Source organism: Colius striatus, chromosome 7, assembly GCF_028858725.1.
Source record: "Colius striatus isolate bColStr4 chromosome 7, bColStr4.1.hap1, whole genome shotgun sequence".
Taxonomy (NCBI): domain Eukaryota; kingdom Metazoa; phylum Chordata; class Aves; order Coliiformes; family Coliidae; genus Colius; species Colius striatus.
This window is the reverse complement of record NC_084765.1, coordinates 6,792,570-6,813,544: the sequence shown is the minus strand read 5'-3', so window position 1 is coordinate 6,813,544 and position 20,975 is coordinate 6,792,570. Positions and strand designations below refer to the sequence as shown.

The window sequence follows — 20,975 nt, the reverse complement described above, 5'->3', positions numbered from 1 at the left end:
AAGAGGATGAAGTTTGACTTCCAATAATGTCTTTTAACAGAAAAACACAAGACAGTGGACGTGGAAGTGTGTACACTATTGAATAACCTGCTATAACCTAGGCATGTTAAGGAAATGCAGCTAAATGGAAATGCCCTAAATATGTAAGCCAGCAGGACAAGTGAACAACCAATACCAAAAAGTCCTGTTTTACTGGGAAAAAAAAAAAGTACGCTGTAGCTTCTACAGCAACCAAACATACCCAGTACTTGGTGCAGGCTTTTAGTCAAAGAGCAGACCTATGAATTGTCAGAAATCAAGTGATTTATTTAGGAAAGTATTCATAGCCAGTGAATCTGTAAGAGACAATATACTAACTGTTCAGACTTAATGGAGAAATACAGCTCTAATAATGTGATCACCTAGGCAATTTAAGGTAGAGGTAGACTCATATTTCACTTCAGTGAACTGTTTTAACTGAATCCAAATTCTGTGGATTTCAGTGATAAGTTATATTCACCAAGCAGTTGGAAGCCTAAGTTAACAATGGGTACTGCCAACTGTGCTCTAGACTAAAAAATAATAATACATAAAAACTACAAGATTGGACCAACTTTTTCCCCCTCTTGCCTTCACAGAGATAGCTATTCATGTTTTCACCTAATTCAAAAGGTTGCTTAAGAGATGACAGGCTTCCAAATGTGGATCAAGTGCACAAGATTAATTGCTGTGTCAGGAGAAGCGTGCTCTGTAGTACACATTGTAAAATGTACTTAATCCCACCTGCATGTAAGCAAAGACTCTACTATTAGTAAATTGTGGTGTTGCTATCTGGAAAAGTGTAAAGATGTGCTGCTCTCCCTAAAACTTACATGATGGTTCTTGTGATAAATGGAGCTGGCACCCAAGGCAAATAAGACACACATCTATTGGAAGAGCAGCCAATGCTCTGACCCAAAGAAGAAAGTCTGTTTATTTTTGTAGCAGATTTAATAAAAATGTAGCCTAAATTGATGCTTATACTTCACTAGGACCAGGAGATGTCAGTACAGTTCAAAGCATAACTCTGGAGTTTTGCAATGCAACCTTCTTTAACACTTACCAGAAAAGAAAATAAACAAATAGCAAGATTATACTGCTTTACTAAGTAAGTCTTCAAAAGTCAACAGTGTGACCCAATAAACATTCACGTCTTCCAAGTCTATCCCAGAAAGAAAAAAAAATTATGCAAAACACAAGCAAGGATAATACTGAATGTTACTAAGACTTCAGTTATGAAATCTCTTTTCCCCAAGTCTAGTTATAATGTCAATTTTTAAAGTACTAAGGATAGATAATCAAACATAACTTTTTTTTGCTTGCTTTTTTTTCCCCAGATGTCTGGATACTCTTTAGTTTGGAAACTAAGACACTCAAATTCATTTCATGCAAACCTTTACCTTTAGGTGCTGTTAAATATCAGTCCAATTACAGACTGACAATAAATATAGGAAAATTATTTAAATTGTGTTATACACAAACCAACAAAACACTACCACAATTAAATAACATTTTTCAATGCCTTGCCAGTTCAATAGCACTTTTAACAGTGACGCTTGAATTCATATGGATAACTTGGATCTCAAAATCCAGGAACTTGGATGGGATCTGAACTAAAGGCCTTTGAAACCATTTGATTGAATAAGACTGAAAGTATCAGATGTATCTGGGATAATTTATAGAATATATAGCATTCACTATTAATACTGGAGAGAGCTTTTATTAATACTGCATGTGAAGCCACTGATGACTTTTAGAGTGTTTCACATAAAACAGATACAAAATTATGAGATCCTGAACTAGAGAAGGAAAAAATGAGGAATACGTGGAGATGGCAGACTCTACAAAACAGTATATGAAATGACAGTGAGACATTCAGGTCTATCACATGAAACTGAATGCCTTATACTTGCATGCAGTGAAAGATTGCTCTATGAGAACTTACTGGGATGATCAACAAGACTGAGTACAACATAGAATAAAATGTGGTAAGACAGTAGTATGATTATCTCCATAATCACACTGACTAATGTGCTCTTTTTCACATTCATTTTCATGTGGATTGTGATAAATTCCCATGGCTTTCATTAAACCACTAAAAAATGAATGTGCTGAGTTTAATCAAAGCATGGAACACACACTGTGGATAAATAATGTACATATACACTAACCAACATGTTTATTTCTAATTATTTCTCCTCCTTCTATCTCAATTTGCTCATAGAGCCACTTGCGGTCGCAGCGACATTCAGCTCCACACTTGTTGGAGCCACACTTGGGGCATGCATAGAAACACCCCAGGCAGTCTTCATCCAGGCAGTCACAGAGGTCCATACCACTGTAAAGTAGCAGTCCCTGGCTATCGTAGACTTTACTCTTGGCTGGTATAACTTGCCTGTATAATGAAAACCAAGTTATTTCCATGTTCAAAAAGCCATTTCTAATTTAAAGGTACTTAATGCCTTTGTCATTACTTATCTCTATAACAGTTATGTTAAACTGAAGAATCTCAGAAAACTGCTTGGAAGGGACCTCTGAAAGTCACCTTGAGTTTGACCAGAAGGTCAGACAGAACAATTCAAACCAGGCTGGAGATGTCACAAGAGTTTTGATCCAGCATTTTACTACATACAGAATTTTCTTAACCTCTCAGCAAAATTTCCCTGGTTGCACCTTGTGCCCAAGCTGAGTAGAAGAAACAACAGGAGCAGAAAAGGATGTGTAGTTTGAGCTGCACATCATGTTCCTGTTTGTCTTTTATGGTTAAACTGAGGTAGATAGAAGGGGAAAGGCATTAATGTGATCTTTCTTAAATGTTTTAACAAATATTGTATGACTAATTGTTGTAGTTTAACCTCAGTCAGGAACTAAGCACCACACAGCTGCTTGTTTATCTCAGCAATAAGAGTAAGCTTTAACATCCTAAAAAACAAAAAAGCAACCCCTAAACATGTACAATGTTATACTGTCACAGGGACACCAACTATCAAGGCTATTTTAAGTGAAAATTAAGGATAATGTAAATACAGGAAACAGCTCACCTGTCTGAACTAAAGGATGCATTTTTTGTTTGCAGCCTTCTTTTTTCTCTCTTACTGGTCTCAGGAGTGAATTCAGTCTGTCGTCCTGGATTAGTAAACTGTAAAGACTTCAAGGCCTTAGCTGTACGCCCCTGAACAAAGAAGAAATCATTTAATTAAAAATATATTAAAAGTCATAAGAAAATACTCACCGAAGTCAGTATATTTTAATAACTTAGGTAAACTGTTGACCTCAACTCTAAGCACTGGATTTCCCAGAAGAAACAACTGAAATCTTAACATTTGTATCCTGGAGCAGTGTACTAGTTTCAAACCCCAACAGTGCAAGCTTTGTAGCAGAAGTTTTAATCAAGTTTCACCCCCATCAGCCTTCTAATCACACTGACATGTAATTGAAAAATATTGTTTGGCAATAGCCCCTGGGCTGTAAGGGACAACAGCTCCTAGAATGCAATTCTGCTTTGCTGCAAGGCATATATGGATGAGCTCTTGCCAATGTGGTTGCCCAGACTTTTACTGGTGACCTGCATACATCTTGAATAATGCATCTAACAACATACAAGCTGTATTCCAAACTAAGCACTAAAAGCATTAACCTCCCACACCAGTTTGTTACTGTCCCTGAGCAAACACTGTGGCCTTCACAGCTCAGACACGGCAAGAATACATTTAATTCATCCCAGTGCAGGTTCACTTGATAATGAACTGCTAGACAAAATAGACTGGTGTTTTTCTTTTTTTTTTTTTTAGACTGAAGACACTAAATCAGAAATTTACCTCAATATCCTTAGAAGCAACCTTTGCAGTATCCAGTTTTAAGCACATAAGCTGGTTCCTTGTAAGGCTTGATTAACAGCTTAAAATACCAGCACCAGTATGGTATTTACAGAAACCCAGTAGACAAAATCATTTGAATTGAAAAGGCCATAATATTTAATTAGGGAAGAGGATTCCATAAGGCCCTCCAAATAAAGGTTTAAATAAACTCCCACACATCTAAAAGATGACAGCCTTTTGTGTTTCTATTTAAAAATAATTTATGTAGCACTTGTATGAAGCTCAATTCCAACAGCTTGCAGAATTAAGAGGAGGTGTGAATCTTGATCCATATACGTACATCTGTATCAAGTTTTCTCCTTTGGCGATCCTCAGATTCCACATCCACGCTGCCATTGATAATCTGCATACATTTGGGACAAAGCTTCCAACCAGGGACAAACTGTCTGCCAAACTTGGCACTCAGAAAAGTGGCGTCATCTAAGTCAATTGCTCGTAGGTTTTTCTTTGACAGTTTCTTGTGTATGTTAAAGGGATCACAGCATGACTTTTGTAAGTCTTCAAATCTGTCAATGTAAATTTTGGCATGGTGGAAGCAGATGGTGTTGTTGTCTGAAAGGGTCGTTCCAGTCCTAAGCTGCAGTAACAGTAGATCAGTGGAAGATATATCTTGCTTAGTCTTGAAGCCAGTGTGACGGGTATAATAGGTCTTATGGCATTCATTGTTAGTTTGAAGCTGAACTCCAACTGAACAAGGATCCATATTGCTTTCTGAGAACCGTTGATTTTGCCTCAAATGAATTCTCTGATGTCTTTAGTAGTTTCTATGAAGATCAACCTAGAAAAAGCATTAAAATCAGATTTGTGCTGGAAATCTTTATTTGTAAGCTTGACAGACTAGGTTTAAGTAACTCAAAAGGCATCTTAAAAAACACAGAAACTATAGCCTTCAAGTCTAGATAAAGCTAAAAATACATTAAATTTAATTCTGCAATTAAACTGCATCTTATTTCAGCTACATAAGTATAAAGGGGAAACATGTAGTAGCATTACTGTCTCAAAAGCAATCTGGGAGCAAAGCATGAGGTGGATGAATTATTCAGATGGCAGCCTGCAACAGTCATCAGTTTCCTGGAAGCCCCTCTCTTGGTGCAATCCCTGTTAGTTCTTCCTGTGGAGATGGCCCACAAGAAATACTGTTGATGGCCAAGCAATTCACTCATCCTGTTTCCAAGTAGTTTCTAGGAATCAAACCTGCTGAAAGTGGGCTCCACGGGCTCTCTGACATCAGTTAGCAATTCTGCACCAAATATTACAAATAAGGAGTCAAGTGCAGATGTCAATCAAGGTTAAAAAATGTTTATTCTCGGTGCCTGCTGAGCACTGAGAATGTTCAGTTACTACATAAAAGTGTCTTTGCCTCTTTAGTTTTACTGTGGTACTGACTTTGAAAGTAGTTTTTTTTCATCCCTTTGAAAAGACCATTTGTCAAAGTTCACTATCTTAGCGAACCCGCTATGCTCAGAACCAATCGTTTTTTTCATTAGCTGCACAAAGTTTGTCTTTCAAGTGAAGGTAACTGGAACTGTGTGCAATCAAAACTAGGGGCAGCTGTGTTAACATTTTAACAGCAACTCCGCTAATACCAAATAGCTCTATTCAGAGAAGACTGTTACAGGCTATGGACAAAGGCTGCTTGTGTACTTCAGTCTAATTCCTGCTGCTGGAGGTGGGGCTTGTGTGGGGGGGTGAGGAAGGTCAATACAAAACTGATGATCTGGATTCTGAAAATTTTTGGGTATATTAGGAGTCAGAACTCTTAGAAAACGTTCTAATTTAAAAAAAAAAATCACTTGTTTTCTATAAACCATGAATTAATTATTACAATGCTATCTTCAGGAGGCATCTCTTTTGACAGTTAACTACACTACCTGAAATACCACTATATTAAACAGAGGGAATGCACAGCAAGTCCATCACTACTGTTTGTTCAAATGATAGTGTGCTGGTGACAAGTATCTCATTCACTTAATTTACAAGAATTCTCACTAACAGCTTCAGATGCATTTTTCAACCTCTCCCCAAGGAGTACAGGGTTCAAGCTGTGCCAAGGGAGGTTTAGATTGGACATGAGGAAGAACTTTTTCACCAAGATGGTTATTAAGCATTGGAACAGGCTGCCCAGGAAGGTGGTGGAGTCACCATCCCTGGAGATTTTCCAAAGAAGCATAAATAAGGTGCTGAGGGACATGGTTTGGTTTAGTGATGGGCTTGGTAGTGTGAGGTTGGACTTGATGATCTTAAAGGTCTTTTCCAACCATAAGGATTCTAAGATTCTATGAAACTGTATTTCATTTTTGAAGCTCTCTCCTAAAATGAAGGCTTGTTCTCACACCTGTGAAATCACTAGCATTTACCATGCCAAACATAACATCCAAGCAGAAGGCAGTGATAAGGCTCAGCACAGAGAAGCACTTGCCCACAGGAAGCCTGCTGTACTAGCCAAGACTTAGCTGGGGTTTTCTAGCTTCGTGGTGCCGGCAGGAACAAAGAATGGAGAAAACTCTTGTTTAGAGTGGCAGCACTGGGTTACAAGAAGTTAAAAGCAAAGAACAGTCTTGAAATTGCAGATGTGACCCTATGTCTGAACAAGTTCAGCAGCTGCATCATATTGCACGACAGCCCTGACCCAGAGAGGGATGGCCTCAGACGGGGCCTCCAGGAGACCCGCGCCTCCAGCGGAACGCCCGCCCGGCTGCCCATATGCTTTTGCGGAGGCCACACACCCTCCCCGAGGCCGATCGGGCGGGCAGGAGGCCGGCGGCGGGCCGCAGGCCACCGGGAGGGCTCTCCCCAGGCGCCGGCCGCTCCGCGAGGCCTGTAACGCGGCCGTCAACTCCCTCCCTCGCCATCGCTGCTCCCGTGGCCCCCGGGGCAGCAGCGCGGAAGCCCTGGTACCTTGCCGCGGACTTTCTGCGACCGGGACGCCGGCACTCGACTTCCGCGTTCCCCCAGCGACGGCAGCACGGCTCGCGGCGGCCATCAACCGGCCCTCGCCCTGCCCTACCCCCGCCTCACCATGGAGCGGCGGAACCGCCCAGCACCCGGAGCGGCACTTCCGGCCGGGGCTGGCGAACGGCGACGCTGATCGGTCACTGCGGAGGAAGCGGCGGAGAGGGAAGGGCGGGGTCATGTGACGCACTGAGGCGTTACGCGGCGCTGGGCTGGGCTCGCGGCGCGCATGCGCTGTGGAGGAGGGAGCGAGGGGGATGGCGGGGTGGGGGCGGGGTTTGAGGCAGCTCTCTCGGCCTGCGCTGGCCCTGCTCTGTAACGGGGGCGGTGGTTTGTGGTGGTCGCGGCGGGGGTTGGGTGTTAATCTGGCGCGGCACGGGTGGCAGCATCGTCGCTTCTGGACACGGATGGGGCCGGGAGGGCGGCGGCCGTAGCTGGGAGATGAGAGAAGCGCGGCCGGCCTCGGCTGCCGCTGGTGCTGAGGGCTGTTGTGGGACGAAGTGATGCCGGGGGATGTGTCGCTTGTCGCGAAGGGCCGGGTGCGGTGACCAGCGAGTGCCGGATACCGAACGCAGCGCTTGCTCTGAGGGCAGACCGCGGCCTGCCGTGTATCAGAAGTAGCGAGGGCACCAGAAACAAGCCGGGCTGCAAGCGGGAGCTGAAGCTGTGCGAACCCCTTGAACCCCGACGGCAATGGGGGAAATGGGGCCGTGTCCCGCGGGAGGCGCGTCCCGCCGCTGTGGCTGCAGGGGCCGGCAGGGGGCGCACCCGTAGCACTGCGGGCTCGTCGGAGACTCTATGCGGGAGTGCGGGTGATCGGCGCAAGAATGTGCGGGAGTGCGGGTGATTAGTGTGGGGAGAGCCTGCGTCAGTGGGTGCTACTACCAGGGAGGCGAGAAGTATATATATTTTTTCACTGAACTTCGCAGCCCTATTTGCCCCCAAACCCACAAGATCAGTGTTACAGAAGCTGTTACTTGCTTTAAATAAAACTAAAATCTTGAAAAGCTTGTATTATTTCAGCAAAACCAGTTTCTTGTTCACTACAGTGTCTCTCAAATGTCTATCACTTGGATTTGGGTGTGTGGTTTGTGAAGGGTTTTTGTGATTTTGTTGGGTTTTTTTGTTTGTTTTATTAAAAAAAATTATCATGTTTTCAGGAGAATGGATCTTTCCACTGGGAGGAAGTGTGGAATTTTGGCTGTTATTTGTTCTCCAGTTAGACAGTGCCACCACACCCTACTTATTCTTAGAGTTTTTAGAGCAATAACCATAATAAACGGAATACAGGTGTCCTGAAAAGTACCTTCAATTTGTAGTACTGATGCTGGTTTCAAATTGTAATGATGTTGGTGATATCTGAAAGAATGCCTTGGATTACCATTTAATGCCTATAGAAAGTGTTTATTGGTTTCTCTGTTTCTTCTTAGAAGTGCTGGATGAGAGTATTTTTCTTCTGTTTCTGTCAAGTTGCTCTCTTTCTAGGCTGGATTAAACCCAGAATTTTTTAGGGGATGTGACTGTTATTTCTAAACCCCTTGCAAGGCAGGACAGCCTTTTAAAAACATTGCCCTTCTCATAGGTGAGATGCGATGTGTGGACTTGTTAGGCACTGGGCTGCTCTACCTGTGTTGCTCCTGTCCTGTACAGTAACTGCATATTGGTGAGTTGTGACACAATGCAACAGAAAAGATCAGTGAGATCATCTGCTATACGTTTCTGCCCACTCAGAGCTGTTGTCCATAGTACGCCAGTACATCACAGCCCTGTGATATTAGCAACAAATTAAAGCCACCCAGTTAGTCACGCTAGAGGCTTAAATTGCCTCCCTAGTCATTTAGAACTAAATAATTACCGTCTTTCCAGCAGCTTTTCAGTGGATGGCAATGGTAAAACTGAATTATAGTCAGAGCAGAGACAGAAAGGCATGGATTGAACCCCAAAAAACGGCTTTAATGAGCCATAGAAACTAATACTAGTAACAGAATTGTAAATGATAATGTACTTGGGTCTTGACACAGCTGATGGATGGAATGGTAACAGCTGACACCTCTTTCTGAACAAATAAATGATTTTGGGACGGAGCGATTAGATGCAATAGAAGCCAATCTTGATTCACTGTAGATACTTGGTGGTAGATGTAGGTGGTTAAAGTTATGTTTCAAACACTCTTGGGCCTGGTTTCATTGGGAGTAAGCTGAAGCTGTGTCAGAATCGTGTGTGTGGGAAATACTAGCCAAGCCTAAAAGAAACTACGCTTGCCTTATGGCTTTCCTATATTGTGCCATTAAAAAAAAAAAAAAACAAACCAAAACTTGGCATAGCAAAGTACTGAAGCCAACTGAGCACAAATGCTTGAAACAGCATGAAAGATCTCGAGCAGCAAAGTGTGTGTGTGGGGCCGAGGGGAATTTTCTCTTGCAGTATGTTAGTCACAGTAGCCTTTGTCAGTTACAGAATCACAGAATCTCAAGGGCTGGAAGGAATCTCAAAAGGTCATCCAGCCCAACCCCCCTGCCAGAGCAGGACCACCTAGAGTAGGTCACACAGGAACTCATCCAGGTGGGGTTTGAATGTCTCCAGAGAAGGAGACTCCACAACCCATCTGGGCAGCCTGTTCCAATGCTCCCCCATCTGAACAGGGGAGTTTATCCTTGTGTTTCTTTGGAACTTCTTATGTTCTTTCTTGTACCCGTTACCCCTTGTCCTATCATTGGACATCTTTGAGAACAGCCTGGCTCCATCCTCCTGACACCCACCTTTTACATATTTGTAAACATTAATGAGGTCACCCCTCAGTCTCCTCCAAGCTAAAGAGCCCCAGCTCCCTCAGCCTTCCATCATAAGGGAGATGTTCCACTCCATCATCTTTGTGGCCTATGAAAAGATATTTTCTGGTAGAAATACAATCTTGAAACTGTATTCCTTCAAAAGGTAAGTCTAAATCAGGATGTCTTTTCATGACACTGTTAAAGAATTGGTGGAATAGTTGCCTGAAAATAATGAAAAGCGTGTGGAGTTGAGAAATAATTGTATGCTTGCTTCAGGAGATACCCAGGATTCTAAAACCCAGGAATACAAAGCTTTAATCATAACATGACAGTAACAGCATACAGACTGTGCCATTTTCCATTTCTCCATTTGACCACTAAAGAAAGCCATTATAAATGTCATACGTACTGCTTAGGTCATACATTGGCTCAGTAATGACAGAGGCAGTGAAGGGCTGTCATTCACAGAGGCTTCAGTAAGGGTGCTTCTGACGACTTGTACTGCTTGACCTCAAAGATGTGGAATTAATGAAGGGGAATAATTCATGATAGGAGATGTTTGAGATACAGGTTGTGACATCAATTTGTATTAAATATAGGAGGAGCAGTGAGGTGTGTGTATTCACTTTTTCAGTGTTAGTGTCAATCTGAGAGGGTGATTGTACAGGGTTAGATACAGATTTCAGGTTATCCAGGTGTTAACTTGTACCAAGATTGCCATCCATGGATTTAGATCAGAGTTGATTTGTCACATTAGCTTTTATCTATATAAATCGGATTGTGCTCTAATGAGGGAAAGGTTAGGGGTTTAGATTAAAAGGATTCTAGATATGGAAGATGAAAGGCAACAGCATCAAGAGCTAGACTAGATTCAGTAACAATACTCATATATTTTGGGCTCGGGATATATACTGTTCTGGAAGGAAAATTTGTTTTTCTGCCAATACAGGTTGACTCCATGTGCTATTTTCATACAGAAGTGCATCAGAGAACTGCCAAAGCTTGTGTTGCAAAGCAATATGTATGTCAAGGTAATTTAAAATGGATTTTGTATTGAAGAGTAGCAGAAGTCATACTCTCTGAATCCATTTGTGGTCTGCTTGCTGAGATTCAGTGATTAGTGTGTGGCTCATTTCATTTGCATGTAAAAATTGAATAAACTAGCATTGATATATATCATCACTTAAAAATTGCTGTGGCTTCCTGTCACCCTGATATTCCAGATTTTGAAGCAGTGGCAGATTAGTTACCGACCTGCAAAAAATGTGGGGTATACTTTGAAGAAAGGCAGTGACATTAGCACTGTATCCAATACTGTACAGATTCTGGGTGGCTCAGCTCAATTTCAAAGATAATCAAGTGAAAATTTTCTAGGAAGGGTCTACCCGAGAGAACACAGTAAGTGTTTTGGGAATTTTTTTCTTCCAGGAGGACTACCTAGGGTTGTGTTTTTTTAACTTTTCCTATCATGTAAACAGCATTAAGAGCTTACAGCTTATCCTTAGAAAACTTCAATTTACCTACATAATATCCAGGTAGACTTTCCTAGAAACCAGGAAAATGATGGTCAGAGATTTAATTTCTTCTTCAATCTAAGAAAACTTCAGGATGTTGATAAATTATTTTTTATTAGAGTGAAACAGGTTAAGATTCTCCACTTGGACAGAACCTTTTGTGTCACATGAAATATTTCTAAGTGTTAAATGAAAAGAAAATGTGCATATTATTATATTTAGCATATTTAATAAGAAAAAAATGATGTAATTTAGGTTTTATATTTTTTTATAGCTAGAGATACTATTTATTCAAAGTTTTTAAGTGTCAAGGTTTTCTGTGTCTCTTCCTCCTAGCAAATGTGCTGGAACATGAAGTAGGCATAGATGTCTCCTTTGACTTTTTCTGTGATTTTTTTTTTTATGAGGTATTGTCATGTGCTCTTTCAAAAACATAGAGAGTGGTTGTAGCATGGAAAGAGGAAGAAGAAAGCTGAAAGTTTTGGTAAGAAGCATTTAATGGAAAAGATAAAACTTTTACTATCAAGCAGTACACCAATAAACTCAAGGGCCAACATTCTACATGAGGTGCAGTTCAGAACCTTGGAAGCTGCATAAGAATTAGGAAGACTGAAGGCAGGAGAGAGGCTGTATCAGTTGAAAGAGTTCTTGTGAATTACTAGGCTCTTTATAATAAAAAAATAAAGATTTGATGGGAGAAAACAGGTGATAAATTGGGTTGAAATGTAAGATGTGTTTGGAAGCCTCCACTCTTCTTACAGCTTATGTATTCTCTTATGCTATGGGAATCCACACCTCTTCTTTTTGTGACTGAACATCACAGTCTGTGAGTACGTATTAGCCTGTTTAAGTATCGCTTGTGGAACAAAACCATTACTTTGTGGAAGGATGAAAGAAAAAGACCTTAGAGAATTTATTACGTTGCCATTACATTTCTGCTGTACAACTGATTCTTTTTTTTTTTCTTCTGTGTTGCCATTTGCTGTCTTGTCCTTATCCTTTACAAGGATCTACAGTTTCATTTGAATGACACTTAAATAAATACACTTTATTACAAATAAAGCTAAGTGCTGGTGTCATGCTTTTGCCTACACAAATTCAAATACAAGCATAAAGACATTCTCTAAACTGTAAACAGAGTTGTAAACAGGTAGCCCATGTGAGTTTTCCCTTGTAAAAAATGTGATGCCAAGTGCTGCATATTGTTGAAGAATCACGATTTTTTTGCCAACTGAACCATTTCTTTCACACCAAAACTTAAAGTTGCCAAAAGTCTGGATAGCATTATAAAGCTAATGGTTTGTTTTTGTTTTTGGTTTTTTTTTTTTTTGTAATCTTAAAAAGTACCTTAGAATATTTTATAAGATGATAATGGCTTTTATTTTGAAACAGATGGTTATAAAAGCATGCATATACTGGCTTAAATCACTGTTTCGCCTGGATGGGGTTTGTCTTTAATTTAATTTGACAATATTATAAAGACTGGGGATTATTTTCACATAATTTTGAAATTTAAATTTTGACCCACAAGTGGATTCATTCCATGCTGCATTTTTTGAGTAATAGAAATAATAGAAATTCTGTCGGACTGAAAAACTCCTAAAATCCCCTCAACACTTTGATTCCCACTGTGTCACAATGTGAATCATCTGCTCCACTGGCATCTGGCTTTGGGATGCCTCTTTGGGAATCTTTTGCCCTTTCCAGCCTGTTTTCTTGTTAGTCTTTATAAATTTATTGCCTGGAACATTCTATTTGTCTGCTCTGTGAGATGTTTGGTTTTTTTTTTTCTTATGTTGAGCAGGATTTTGGCTTGTACTTCCAATCTGCTCTTGTTTGAGAAACTTCACAGATGATGTAGCATCACCCTGTTGCTATACTGTGTTCTTTGCTTCAGGGGTAAAGAGAATGTGCTTAGAAACATGGATGTCTTCTGTCCTTTGTAATAGGTGCAACGTCTCTGCCCGGTTTGTATCTCATGACAAACTGCAAAAAGATAGCATTTTGTTTTCACATTTATGTCTCAGATGGTGCTGATTTTCAGAAGTTTACCCATTTGTAAAGATACTGAATTTATTTCTGATTCAGAAAGCAGGGATGTTGATTTTTGCTGTTACTAAAAGCAATCCCATTCAACCTTTTTCTAATCTCTTAGAGAACAACTAGTATCTGCACAGACCTAAGGCCCATTAGTGCTTACTCACTGGTAACGGATTAGGGTGTTCAAAGAATTTAGGATTTGTCCTTTGCTAAGAAAAATGTCCTGTGCTTGGATTCATCAAAAATGAAGGTGGTTAATCTGACCAGTCAAATAGGGAAAACTATTGTTTTCACACTGATGTTGGCTGAAGCATTTTTGTATTTGTTTGTGACTTCTTCCTAGTACACAAGTCAATGGAAGCAAACAGCACAGATGATGAATATGTGCCCGTGAGTGGGCATTATGGTGGAATGTAAGTGCAGGTTTATGAATCATACATCATTCTAGGAAGACTTCCATGATTATTTCCTATTAAATAGAAGGACTTGATTTGTGGTTATTCTGCATTGCTTTTAGGCTGTCAACTAGAGAGAACAAGCTTTAAGGCTGTCTTAGTTGAGTGTTGATGTTGAGGAGAAAAAAAGGATGGATCAACGTTGAGCTTTGGTTGTATAGGTGCCACCAGCTATTGACAAGGACCGTAGTTAAGTCCTGGTTTTGGAACACCTATCCACCACAAATAGCAATGGTTATTAGCCATATCCTGGGAACTCTTGCTTGTCTGTAAAGGGAGTCATTTTCCTGTGACATTTTTATTCAAGGAAAAGATTTACTCTTTTGACATAGTTACACTGCCTTAAGAGTGTTTCTGCTACTATGAGTAGCTGATACATACTATATTTTAAAAGGATGTTTTCCAGGGCAAATCACATCTATCTCAACACTTTAAGAAGATGCTAAACAATATCAGAGAAATTGAGTGACTTGTTGAAATATTGAAGTAAGAATAGCACCTAGCAAATCTTAGTGTACACTTAAGTCCCTGGGAGCACCTGTGTAAGGCTTTATTGGTGCAGTTTTACTGGTATAATTCATATAGGTAACATATTTTAGTATTGCCTGTTGCTTTAGTGAGGCCTTGCTGCAAAAATAGCTTTGCTTGCTAAGCATACTGTTCCTAACACAAGAGTTCTATCATACTTCCCCAGTTACAGACATGGAATGGTAAGTCCTGAAATGTTTATGACAGGAAATGTCAGAAACCAACTCTTAGGTTTGACTATCAAGTGTGTTGCACAATTTCTTGCCAAATGTAAAGTCTTGGTATTAAAATGATCAGTGCAGCTGGGTACATGTATAATCTGAAAGAAATGTATCTGTGAGCTTAGATGTTTTTTTCTACAGCCCATTTCTGTTACAGGGGTTGAGCTCTGTACAAATTTCTGTAACTTTATTCTTCAGTTCTACAGCATTCTGCTCCATGACTCACTCACTGTACATCAAACTTTTGTATCAACTGTAGCCATGGGAATTGCCATGGTTCCTTGAAATCCTTATAGAAAAGAGACAATTATCCCATGAAGCCTTTTTTGAAATCAAGTTTATTTATATCCTTTCTATTTTTACATTTGAGAGTGGTTTTTTTTTTTTTTTTTCTCCTCAAAGCATGGGAGACAGTTTCATTGTCAGCAGTTTTATAGCGTTGTGACAAATCAGTGACCTAAACCCACACTGTTTGCCCCCTGGATTTCATGCATCATTATGTATTTGGAGAGAAAATGGTGCATTTATCTGCAACTGACAGGTCTGTTAGCAGGTACCAGCAAATAGTACAACTAGTCAAGAGTCTAAACACAGTTGGTTTTAGATTCTAGAAACTACCTTAAAACCATTATATATAGTATTAAACTGTGTTATTTAAAAATGTTCAAGCAGTCAGGTTTTGGATGTCTTCTCCTCTGTCTTTGTCATTTTTAGAAGTAAACCAAGTAAACCAAGAAAGCTGCTGATAAATGATGGGAGAAAAGTATTTCCCATCCCCCCTCAAAAACCACAATAGAATAAGTTCAGCCAAAGACCACTTTGATGAATTTAGAGTGTCAAAGCCAAACCAATGCTATTACTTATGCTGGAAGAAACCAATTTGTGAGTCAGTCAATCTAGAGTTTAGCAAGAGTGTTGTACAGTAGTTCATAAGTTACAGCAACAATTTTTTTACCAGCTTCACAATAATGACCTGATGTCATTTTATCTGTAATGATTTCCTCCTCCCTGTCTTGGAGGTAGTTGTAGCATGTAACTCTGTTGGTTGGTTTCTGACAAAATCCTGGGGAAATCCCAGTAAATCTTTCTGATATGAACATTCCTTGTTTTACAAGAAGTCTTTGTCATAGTCGTATCTCAAAGGTTTTGTTTCTTTTGTCACTAACATGAATGTACTATGGTCTACAAACATATTTACTGTGTAAAAATAAATGATTCACTATTTGAGTCAGTTTGTATTTGGAGAGTCCACAGTTTTCCTGAACTTAAATAGTAAGTAAACTGTTTAGGACTTTTTCTACTATTTCTTACTTTGGAAGAGCTTCATGTCATTCTCAGACAACTGAATTGTTTTGTACCTTCATGTTTATTCATTCTTTGATTGTTAATAACAGTTTTTTATTATCACGGAAGTGTGTTAATGCTCTGTTTATGCAGGATTGTCAGTGTTTTTGTGCAACTGAGAATAGAATATGCTCTTTGCTCCTCTTCTAGTCAGCAGCAAGATGTTTAATCTCTTCTTTTTGATGGGAGAGACTTCTCTTAAATTCATTGTGATTGGGCTAGCCAGCCTTCTCCAAATCTGGTTATGCTAGGAAGCATCACATGCTTTTGCATAGCTGATAAAAACATGCTCAGTGGTGAATGAAATCCTAGGAAACCAATGATTTCATGATACCTTGGGGTGAATTCTGCTTCTGATTTTTTCTTCATGCAATGTTGAAATACAAAACCCAGTTCAGCTATTGGGAGTACCATCGTTGTGTCAAGACTCTGAACAAAAAGATTCCCTTTATGTGCTTGTCTAACTGTTATCTGCTCAGCTATATATCATGGCATGTTTCCTGTTGCAACACAGTTGCTAATTGCTTTGAACAAATCTCCTGGTACTTTCCCAGTTTTTATTTTCAGAGGAAAAGGCACCTGCTCATTTATGCAGTTAATATCTGGCTTATTTTCATTTCTGTTGTATGGTGTTTTAATTGGCTCTGATGAAACTAATCTCATCTATCTTTACTGTTGGGGCAGAACTGACATACTGTCAGGTTGCCACTGTAGAATCAGATATTTGTTGAACATTTGCTCTTAAAATATACTTATGATTTTTTTTTTTTTGGTCATGGGGTATTGATTCAGGGTTTTCTTTTGTCTGAGACCTCTGAAGAGCATAGCTAAGGAAGGGCAATAGCTGATAAATCGTCTTAAAACTTTGGTAAGCAAGATACTCCCCCCATTCCCAGCACTTAAAAGCCTCCTTTATATGTACACAATAAACTGACCACCTGAATACTGAAGATCACACACTGAATACAGATAACAGAGGATCTCATCTACCAAGCAGACCAAGAACTTTCCCCAGTGTTCTTGGTATGGTCTCTGGTTGTCCAGACTCAGTGACCTATTGGAATTTGTGACATCTCTTACCATGTCTGGGTTTGAAGGAGAAGAATGGAATGGTGACTATCTATCTGGAAAGGATCTGAAAGCTGGGAAGTGCGTGTAGAGCCCATGGTTGTGCTTAAGGAAATGTGGGTAGGACTGAGTTACATACATTACTTTTGGCTACAAAATATTCATAACGGTGTAGTAACACTATCTGTGAAGTATGCCCATCAGCGTCCGTGGGCTTATGAGTGGGGGAGTTAAAATACTGGTATTTCAGATGTTTGAAATCAATATTCTCCTTTCTGTACATGTTTTGTTTCTCCTGTCTTTATTACCCTGAAGCAATAGGAGACATTTGAGCCATTTGTCATCTGGAATTCATGTCATTTTAAGTTTATAAAAGTATTGCTGGAACATTTCTCTATGTATTCACATTAATGGACTGTGACCAAGATGTTATTTTCCTTTTGTTATTTCCTTCTCTTTTCTGTAATCTCTGTGTTTATGGTGTTTTATATTGCTTTCTTTTCCTTTATTTTGAAGCTTATACATGTTGTGTTCATACAGATTCTTTAAGGTACTGTACTATAATGAGTGGAAGAATTATCGAAGTCTCTGTGACTCTGAATGATAGACATGCATTTACTTACTAATTCCTTACATGTCAGAAGTCCTTAACTCTGTATAAATGTCCTATTGAAAATGTAAGTAATGTGTACAAGTGCAATTTATATTTTAGCAGCCAGGAGCTATATTTATGGGCTACAACTTCTGTATATCAATTGCTGACATAAAAAAAAAAAAGAGACCAAACCTGAGAGGTTAGTTGTTCTCTTGTTTTAAGTAAATGGATATTAGGAAATGTCCAGAAAATGTTGTAGCAAATAGGTTATTAGTGACATAGGCTGAGGAAATTTATTCCTCAAAGAACTACTTTGTATTGTTACTATATTATAGTGTCTTGGAAATTCTCCACTGGAACTGTTACAATATTGTTATGTTACAATATTGATCTGACTGGAGAGATGTTTTTAATCTGGATTTTAACATGAAACTTCTCCAAATGTAGAAGGGCTTGAAAGACCTTAGTGTGCAGGCTCATCCTATCTTAGATTAGTGGCTTCTCAAGGAAGGGACATGCAATAAAACCACTTTTTTTTGTCTCAGGAGAATGTCTTTTCATAAATACATGTTTTTGTGCACTTATCAGATGTCTCAGAATATAAGTGCTTTTTCTTTTAGTAGCCAGAAACTCTTTGGTATAAGGCAGTGAAGTACACAGAAGCATCTGCTTTGTTCTGTGTTTATTCCCATGAGGTAACTTGTACTCTACACAGTGTTACATTCTTTTGGTGGTTCTTTGCTAAGAGAGAGGCAGGCTAATTTTGTGAACTGAAATACAGTCACTGTGTACTGTGCTTGGATCAGAGTTAGATCAAACTTGTATTTAACAGTTTCTTTTCAGTGTGGTTTTGTGTCTTAGCACTAATTTTTTTTTTAATTTACTTTTTTAATAGTTGAAAGCATCAGAAAATAATGACAAGCATATGAAAAGAAAGATTTTGTGTTTGTGTGGGATTAGATAATTTATGCCACCAGGTAGGATGGGTATTAATTGCTACTTTGATAACTTGATCCTCAAATGAGAATCTGCCCAAAATGAAGTTATTTGGAAATACCTGAGCAGATGGTGCAGTTATACAGCTTTTCTTTAAAGTTTTCTTACTGATTGTACAATCATATCTACTGCCACGAGGAGCACGGAAATAAAAGCATTCGCATTAGAGTAGCAAGTGGGAGGGCTGTTAATCAACTGAGTGCCTCATTAAAGAGATAACTGAAAAGTCTGCCTGAGCTAAGGGTTGATTCAGAGCCCACTGAAGTCAGCAGGTGGCTTTGAATTAGATCAGGCCTGCAGTGTTTCATAAGGTACTAACAAAAAGCAGAAGCTGCCATGGGTATTTGTTTTAATTGATGTGTTCCATCACTTGATCTCTGGGAATGAGGTAGATCACATTATTTAGCTTTTTTTTATTTGGACATATGAGACTTTCCTGGCACTGGAAATTCAGTGCACACTGTACTACTGAATCCATGACTATGTATCATTGAACAGGGCAACGACTAAACAAGTAACACCATTGATACAAATCTATTTTATCTGGAAATAGTGCAGGTAGAATTAGAGACGTGGAATAGTTCTAGCTGCCTAGATTATCTTGCTCAGCCTCTGACGTGTTACAGTTCAGGCAATCTTTCCACTGCTGTAGACTTCTGTCTCAGCCTCTGCATGCATCCTTCAAGACTGCTTTCCTGACAAAGCCGCTGGGAAGATACTGTCTTAATCTTGATGTGAAACCGGCTTATCTGCAATAGGCCCCTGAAATCTCATAATGCTGTGTTTTTACTGTGGTATGCATCATCTGCACTGGCAATAATTTCAGAGGAATTTATTTGACTCTTAGGAGAATATCAAATTACACTGCAGTTGTTTCTTTAGCTAACTGGATACTTTTGTTAATTGCACAGAGGCTGTCTCAACTTTGGTGCTATACTAATTTTCACTATACTTAAATATCAACCTGCATGCCTTGTGCACCAGTCAGCTTGAGTAGGAAAACCTTGCTTCACCTAGAGAATTGTATTTGGTAGGAACTAAGTGAGCATCACTGCTCAGAATGTAATTGACTGGTTCTGCATTGACAGTGTGCATATAGGATCCCATAGACTGCTCACACGCAGTTTGTTTCCATATAAAATAGCCTCTATGAAGTGAGTTTCCCTTTATTTGCTTTCTCATGTTACTTTCAAGAGAAGAGATTGAGATGTCAGTTTTGTGCATCCTGGCTATTTACAGATGATTTGATGAGTACAGCAACATCCTTGAAAATAAGCAGTCAAGAGGGAGCATATGTCAGTGCCTCCCATTCGTCCACCTGGGTTTACTGTAATGCCATCTTGTGGAGTTGTTGTTTTATTACTCTAGATTAAAATGACTAACAGGTTTTGTGGTTTGGCAAGTGCTTTCCCTTTACCTCAGAGGGAGACCCTCACATTTAGCTTGTCATAAGAAATGGGATAAACCACCAAGCTCCAAAGCATTATTAAGAGAACTAAATAATTTGTGGCTTTAAAATAACACAAAGGTACTTGTAGGCAGGTTGTCAAGGAGACAATTTAGTATTCTTGATCAACCAGTGAAATACCTATGTTCATACACTACAATATTCTTCTTATTGGCATTTTGGCAAAGAAGAATTTTAAGAGAAGATGCAAAGGAGAACTGGAAAGTGTCTTTTTGTGTGTGTCATCTCTTGAGAGAAATTATAGAGTTGCTTGTCTGAAAACTTAACTAGACGGTGGACGCTGCCACTATGGCTTGACTGGAGGTCTGTAAATACTCGATGAGAGATGATGGGTAGGAAGGATCAATCGGAGAGCCTTGAAAGTGATAGCAAATAGCCTATGCTTAATGCAATAGAGAAGGGACAGTCAGCAGAAGGTTGCAAAGAGCAATGATATAGTTAGATTGGCAAGCAAGGCTGATGTGTGCAGCAACGTTTTTCATAAGTCTGTTATCTATGAAAATTGCAGAAGATTATTTATTTTCCATGCATTTTAATATTTGATGTCAACATAATCACTGACATAAAGGTTCTTTATCTTCACTTCTATCAAATGTGTCACTGTGGCACAATATCACAAAAGGTAAGGCATGTTCTTGGGAATTTCTTCACCTAAAACATGCACAGTGAGATGCCTGTGTGACATAGAAGGTTGTAGAAGGTGTTTATAGATCAAACAGCAGTGATTAATTCTTCATTAACTTGAGTGAAAGCAGATAAACAGGTAAATATTACTTCTGTGAATCTGAAATGTTCTCTCAGCTGAGGTGGTGTGGTGTGCCTGCTATCTCTGTTGTTCTGTGGATGCTACTCTGCCATTACTTGATGCCATCTAAGATAACAGCTTTTAAGAATCAGGTTCAGTTTTTAGCTTCTATTTGGGAATAATCATAAATGAGAAACTTCATATTTATCCCAGTACTTAGTGGTACCCAAAAGATTCTTTGTAAAAACTGACATCCTTCAGCTGAAAAAGAATTGTGTCATTTAGTTTATATGACCCATCACAACTGCTAAGACTAATAGGATTTCAAACATTGGGACTTTACCACATTCTTTGGAAGCAATCTCTGGGGTAAAATCACCAC

At 39.4% G+C, this 20,975-nt stretch overlaps 1 protein-coding gene across 1 annotated transcript; it reads right to left on the bottom strand.

Annotated features, from left to right (window-relative positions):
- Positions 1-285: 285 nt before the first annotated feature.
- Positions 286-7,000, bottom strand: ARL14EP (ADP ribosylation factor like GTPase 14 effector protein). Its single transcript, XM_062000406.1, has 4 exons — positions 6,795-7,000; positions 4,177-4,674; positions 3,060-3,190; positions 286-2,413 (listed from the first exon to the last, which is right to left on the bottom strand). The coding sequence occupies exons 2-4, from the start codon at positions 4,597-4,599 to the stop codon at positions 2,185-2,187; spliced, it is 783 nt and encodes a 260-aa protein (XP_061856390.1). The 5' UTR covers positions 4,600-4,674; positions 6,795-7,000; the 3' UTR covers positions 286-2,184.
- Positions 7,001-20,975: the final 13,975 nt, after the last annotated feature.

What these genes read in the sequence shown, in the direction of transcription:
- ARL14EP (XM_062000406.1), bottom strand. Translation starts at nt 4,599, where the DNA reads ATGGATCCTTGTTCAGTTGGAGTTCAGCTTCAAACTAACAATGAATGC. An exon ending in GGAGAAAACTTGATACAGAT is followed by an intron (nt 3,191 to 4,176) that starts GTACGTATATGG and finishes TTCTTTGTTCAG; the next exon opens with GGGCGTACAGCTAAGGCCTT. An exon ending in GCATCCTTTAGTTCAGACAG is followed by an intron (nt 2,414 to 3,059) that starts GTGAGCTGTTTC and finishes TTCATTATACAG; the next exon opens with GCAAGTTATACCAGCCAAGA.